The 6758-nt window shown below is 48.3% G+C and overlaps 1 protein-coding gene across 1 annotated transcript; it reads left to right on the top strand.

Annotated features, from left to right (window-relative positions):
- Positions 1-2696: 2696 nt before the first annotated feature.
- Positions 2697-5740, top strand: UQCRFS1 (ubiquinol-cytochrome c reductase, Rieske iron-sulfur polypeptide 1). The gene is made up of 2 exons (XM_084215042.1): positions 2697-2969; positions 4972-5740. Exons 1-2 carry the CDS (start codon positions 2759-2761, stop codon positions 5580-5582), a joined length of 822 nt encoding a protein of 273 aa, XP_084071168.1. The 5' UTR covers positions 2697-2758; the 3' UTR covers positions 5583-5740.
- The last annotated feature ends 1018 nt before the right edge of the window (positions 5741-6758 follow it).

The following is a 6758-nucleotide window of genomic DNA, read 5'->3' as shown; positions in this document are numbered from 1 at the left end:
TCCTTTTTGCTTTAATATTTTAATGTTTTAATTGTGTTCTAACCACACTCAAATTTGAATTCAGATTTAAGTCTATAAAAATTTACAACTGTAAATAATCATAGAATGAACATTAAAAAGTTGGAAAGGACCTTAAAGATCATCTTGTCCCATCTGCCATGGTCAGGGACACCTCCCACTAGACCAGGTTGCTCCTTCCAACTTGGCCTTGGACATTTCAAGGCTTGAGGCATCCACAACCTCTTTTGGTGTCTCACCACCCTCACAGTGGGGAATTTCTCCCTGGTATCTAACCTATATTTCCCCTCTTTGAATTTTCTATTTCTTCTTGTCCTATAACTACTGTTTCCATCACAGTACTGTATTTTGCCATAAAGCTCCACAAGTAGCAAGCAAATTTTGCCAACATCTCTGAGAACAGCCCCCCCCCAGTCAGAATAATATATTGTTTGGGATGAGGCCATATCTGCCAAACAGCTGAGCTGGGTTAGCAAAGTCAAAACCGGCATCATTGCCAAAACTCAAAATCCTTAAAAACATTCCACCCAAAAAAACAACAAAAGCCCCCCAAACCCCACACCTGTTAACAGACCCTTTCATAAGTATTAGCCCAAATCCTCATTTTCATGGTGAACCACAAAATATCTCCAGCACTTGTTCAGCTGGGATCGGGTCTCTCATGGGGGCTGGCTGTGGGCTCACAGGGAGGAACAGAAGGGCTGGACCAGCTCTTTCCACTCTCCTGACTCAGGACTTGAGGGAATGGCTGGGAGCTGACCCAGGAGAGGTTTAGGCTGGAGAGCAGGAAAAGGTGGGCAGCCCAAGGGTGGGCACTGGAACAGGCTGCTCCAAGCCTGAGCTCCACCAGTGCTTGGAGAACCCCTCAGGCACACAGTGGGACTCTCGGGCTGTCCTGTGCAGGGCCAGGAGTTGGACTCGATGATCCTGACGGGTCCCTTCCAATTCAGCACGTTCTGATTCTAAGATAATATTTCTATAATCTGTTAGGTAATTAAAAATATCACATTTCTGCAGCTCTTTTCCTCCTAAATGATGATTATAAGACTTGTGCTGCTGAAAGGGCCTCCCCAGTTTTCCACCCTCTCAACCTGAATACTGTTTACTCCCACCCATATATTGAGTGTTAGCCCCCCCAGTTTGTACAAATTACCTTTGCTCCAGATTATTATGGTGTCCTTTAATTAGTGCATCACCAGTAACTACAGCTACCAATAGTGAACTGAGTTGGGTAAATCATTATCTGCTGAGGCTTAGATGTCACAAACGTGCTGGGAAAGAAATAAATTATAGATCAATAGTACTGGGACTGGAATGATCCAACCCATTTAATTAGAACCACCATATTTCAGTACAGTTAACAGTTAAAAAGAAAATGAAAAAGTCAACCCCTTAAATAAATCCTAATAAGGCCAGTCCTTAAACTACCATTCTACAAAGATAGGTTTTAATGCACAATCATAAAATGGTTTAGTAGCAATATCATTAGGAAGATCTGAATTTCAAAAGAACAGTTCTTCATAGAGCCAGTATGAACCACTAAGGCCTCACAGCCTTGCATGAATGGACTGGGCTGGGGAGCTGGGAAATTGTTGTGAGATTTCTAGAGGATGGTTCAGCCTAAATGTCTTCAAACATATCTCTGTGTCAAGTTTATCCTGCATTTTGGGGAATTTTCAGGAACTTGAACTGGTTAAAAGGGTTGACTGGGGCAGGTATGCATCCACCAGTGCGTTCACCTGCACCAAACTAAATCTTACCACTGGAAGCCGTAGCAAGAAAAGCATAAGACTGCCATTATAAAGTAAAATAAATTTAAGGCAAAAAAAATCCCGAAACAAACCAACAAAAAACTCAACAGATATTTATTTATTTGCTCCAGTCATTAGTGGAAAAGCGGTTCTCTCCTTTAGCCCAGAGTGATATATCTGTATGATGTATTTATGAGAAATATTTACTGTCCCTTTGCAAATCCCCCACCCCAAAACAGCCCCTAGAGTAGGTCTGGTTGTTGTCAAATATGCTTCGCATTCTCAAACTATAAGTAAAATCTATCCCTCAACCAACAAGCTAAAAAAACCTCGAAACTCGTCCAGTACTACCAAAAACAGATAGAAAAAAAAATTAAATGAGAAAAAAAAAAAGAAACAAAAAAGGGCAGTGCGCAAGAAGTAGAATAATAAAGAGCATCTTAGAAGTGACATAGTTCTCTTCTAAGTATTGTTAAACAGCTCAAAACCACATCCTGAGAATAGCAACGAAAAAGCCACGAGAAGCCCTCCAAGGGCTTTGGGGTCACATCGCGTTGTTCAGAAGGAGCCGTGTCCTGCAGGAGAGGCGCAGGAGCCTGGCGTGTCCCAGAGCGCCACAAACCCTTCCCCAAGCGTCCCACTCTGATTTAACCCCGCGGGGACCGCGGCACAGGCCTGCAGCACACGGCCTGCCCTTCCCAAGGGCCACAGGCGTGCCCGAGGGCGAACTGCACCGCGGAGAACGGGAAGGGAAGGGGTAAAAGGTGGGGGAAAGGGGGAAAAAATTTTCAAAAAAAGAAAGGAACAAGGCAAGGCGAAGGAGCCGCAGCCCCGCAGCGCTTCGCTCCGCCCGCTCCCCTCAGGGCACCACGCTCCGCGCCTGCGTCACCCCGCGCGCCGGCGCGTGACGTCACCGCCGCGCCAGCCCGCGGCGTCGTGACGCTATCGGGGCGCGCGCCGGCGGGGAAGGTCGCCGCGGGGACGCCGCCATGCTGTCCGTGGCCGCCCGCGCCGGGCCCTTCGCGCCCTTCGTGTCCGCCGCCGCGTACGCCGTGCCCGGCCCGCTCCGCCCGCTCGCCCCGGCCGTCCCGCTCCGGGAACACAAGGTGCCGCTGGACCTGAAGCGACCTCTGCTCTGCCAAGAGTCCCTGAGCGGCCGCTCCGCCCGCGGGGGTCTCGTCGCCAGCGCCAGCCTGAACGGTGCGGGCCGGGGGAGCGGCGGGGCGGGCCGGGGCAGCGGCAGCCGGGGCTGCCACGGCCGCGGGCTCAGCGGGGGCCCTGCCAGCGCTCCCGGGAACCGCCCGGCCTGGCCCGAGGGGAGAGCCGGGTCCGGCCCGGCGGGCGGGGGAGCAGTGCCGGGAACGAGGAGGGCAGGCGGGCGGGCTGCGGGGGCTTGGGCCGGTTGGGGTTTGTAAACGTTTGGTTCTGTTGTCACCGCTGTAATTGGCACGCATTTACAGTTACAGAGCTTGTTCAAGGGCACCTGAATGCCGGGCTCCTTTAATGACTCACAGAATGGGCAGGCTGGAGGGACACAGTGTGTCATCCCTGCCCGAGCACGGACGGCCCGCAGCCCAGCATTGTGTCCAGGCGGGTCTGGATGTCTCCGCTGAGGGAAACAGCTCAGTGATTTTCATTTTACCGCTGAGGAAACGCAGCTAAATTCTGTCATTGGGGAAGGTTTTTAACTGCGGGCACGAGAACAGAGGGCTGCAGCGAGAACACCCCGGGTGTTTTACCCCGGTCGGGAAAGCATCGGCCGGGGAGTGACGCCCGGGTGTTCTTTAGAGCCCGAGCTCTGCCCTCGGGGCTGGGCTGTCCGTGCCGCCCGCTCGGGGCTGCAGCTCCTGGGGAGCTGTGCCCACTGCAGCTGGCACTGCTGGGACCGCTGCTTCAGCTGCTGCAGAGTGCACACGGCAGTGCCGTGCTGAGGATGCTCTGCAGCAGTCAGAGGTGTGCACTTCACCTGGCCCGCAGCTGTAAAGGTCTGTTCAGGTGAAAATTCTACAAATCTGGAACTGACATGCCTGTGCTCTACATTTCAATTAACATCAAACATGCTTTTCACTGAGTATAGCAAATTTTGGAGAAGTTAGTCATATTACATGTTACTTAAGGCTTTAAGTCTTATACTGAAATAACTTAGTGTGGAGCACTATCTCAGAATTTTGATTTTCAGTTTAATTTCTTTGCAGTTAAAATCCTGTGGCAATTATCTCCTCAATGCTGAGTTACTTGTAAATAAATATAGTTATTATCCTCATTGTACTGCATATAAATCCCTGAGAGCTTAAGTACTTTGAGACATCTGTTAACTTTGTGCTAACTGCTAGGAAGTATAAAGACTAAATAATACTCTTCAAGTAACAGGTTTTACTTCAGCAAGTAATGTGTTCTGTCCTTGCCATGCTCTTTTCTTTGGCTTATAGATTTTCAGTGGAGGAAGCAGATTTCTTTTGCTGGAGAAACTCATGGGAGGCCTTTTAGTTATCCTTCATATCCTGTTACTTGAGCACACAGGTTTGATGGGGGAATCCCACTTGAAATTGGATAGTTGTTAGCTTTATCCCTAAATCTTTTAAAAAGTGAGCTTGGGGACTGAAGGTTTGAAATTATTTACTGTGGCTTTTAGCTAAGATGACAATTTAATATGGAAGAGGATGCCTGATATTTTTAATTTTAAAAATACTTAACCACACGCTTAATGTTATTGCAGGCGTAGATGTTACTTCAGACAAAATATAACACAAAAGCATTACACAGCAGATGTGCAAACCTCACTACATAAGATTTCCTTCTTAGCAGCTCTTTTCAAGGAAACATTTGAATGGAAAACAGGTCTGTCTTTTCTGAGCTAGTCATGGTATCCTACTGGAGTTTTTTCTTGGAGTTTACTGAAATAGTTCACTTTTTTCCCCCAGAAGCCCAGAACTTCTCACAGATTTTCTGCACCCTGATCAGGTTTCTTTTTCAGAGAATGGGGAAACCAGTTTCACAGATCACCTGTTGGTGAACCAAAAACTCCCTCCAAAAACCATTTTCATACAACTTAAAATTAAAACGCTTAACTAACGGACTCCTTCCGAGCCTTTGGAATAACTTTTACGCGTTACTCCAGACATGCCACTAGGAAGGTGTCATTCCAGATGCATGGCAGTGTGTTTTACCTGCAGTGGTGTCACGTGCTGTCCTTTTCCTGCAGCCCCCGCCGGCGTGCGCTGTGTCCACAACGATGTGGCGGTCCCCGACTTCTCTGTCTACCGCCGCCAGGAAGTGCAGGATGCCAGCACCTCTTCCCAGGGCAGCAGCGACTCCAGGAAGGGCTTCTCCTACCTGATGACTGCAGCCACAGGTGTAGCAACCGCCTACGTTGCCAAGAATGTTGTCACCCAGTTTATTTCCAGCCTGAGTGCCTCTGCTGACGTGCTGGCCTTGTCCAAGATTGAGATCAAGCTGTCTGACATTCCAGAAGGCAAGAACATGGCTTTCAAGTGGAGAGGGAAGCCCCTTTTTGTGCGTCACAGAACCCAGGCAGAAATTAACCAGGAGGCTGGAGTGGATCTGTCCCAGCTGAGGGATCCGCAGCACGACCTAGACAGAGTGAAGAAGCCCGAGTGGGTGATCCTGGTGGGGGTGTGCACTCACCTGGGCTGCGTCCCCATCGCCAACTCCGGGGATTTCGGCGGCTACTACTGCCCCTGCCACGGCTCCCACTACGACGCCTCTGGCAGGATCAGGAAAGGCCCTGCCCCCTTAAACCTCGAGGTCCCAACTTACCAGTTCATTGGGGATGACACAGTGGTGGTTGGCTGAGAGACAGCTGCCTGCTCACTTCCATGTTCCTGGGAATGTTCACCAGAGGGGTTAACTGAGGCATTCTGTAAAAACAGAAATTAGCTGTCTAGATTCACAACCAGAACTATGGTTGACTATTGTGTTCAATTTCAATAAAAACGTGGAGTGAACACTTGTTCCTGACTTACAATAAAGTGTATTTCTTTGTGTACACGTTTCTAGTGTGTCCAGGCAAGGAGATGCTACAGCAGACCCAGAACACAGAGCCCTCCTGAAGGGCTGCTGATTCAAGGCATTGAGCTACAAATCCACAAAGAGATGTTTTAACCAGCATTGGTCCTGCCAATGCAGCACAATGCCAATACAGCTGGTGTTTCATTGCATGCAGAACAGGAGGAGAACTAAGGTTTGCTGTTTCTAGAACAAAGCAAAAAGACACCAATTATCCCATACTTTGTGTTTCCTTTGCATTCTTTATCACTGGTCTGAAAGTACTTCTGTCCTGCACTGATGTATTCCCTCAGCTGCAGAATAGAAACTAAAATCCTCAGAAACTACAGAGAAGTCTGAGAGAATTTTCAAGATACAAATAATAAAAGCTTATTCACAATAAACTGGTAAGACACCCAGAATGCTAGAATTAAACATTACTAACCAGAGATTACAATGTGGTCTGACATAAAACTGTTCTGTGGGTATAGTGAGGAAGAGTTCTGTCTGACACCAGTTTTGCAAGAGAGGTATCATTCATTTCAGGGACTGTCACAATCTATGCAAGTAGCAGTCAGTAAAAATTGAAAACCATTGTATGCAGCCTGTTTGGTGAACAACTCATATCCTTTGTGCATGCACATATTAATTCTAAAGTATATTTTTCTTTGTGCCAAATGAAAGAAAGGACAAGATTGCTTTCTCCCTCTCTTCAAATGGATCCAGACAGCACAAAGCTCCTGTAGCTGAAGCAAAGGGACAAGTAAAGAAAGGCTCAGGCAGGTGAAGTTAAAGGCCAGTCCTGCATAAAGACACAGATTCTGACTTGGATCCCAAAAAGCTCACCCAGAGGAGCCCTTCTTGACTGCCAAGGAGCCGGGGTGGGTGGGTGGTTACAGTGTACATTGGAGCTGCAGTGCAACATTCCATCAACTCCCAGTTCTTCCTCTGACTCAGAGGCACCCCCAGAGATGGCCAGAGCCT

This window comes from Fringilla coelebs, assembly GCF_963513975.1.
Source record: "Fringilla coelebs genome assembly, chromosome: 14".
In the NCBI taxonomy this organism is placed as follows: Eukaryota; Metazoa; Chordata; class Aves; order Passeriformes; family Fringillidae; genus Fringilla; species Fringilla coelebs.
The sequence above is the reverse complement of the archived record's forward strand: the minus strand, read 5'-3'. Positions and strand labels throughout refer to the sequence as shown.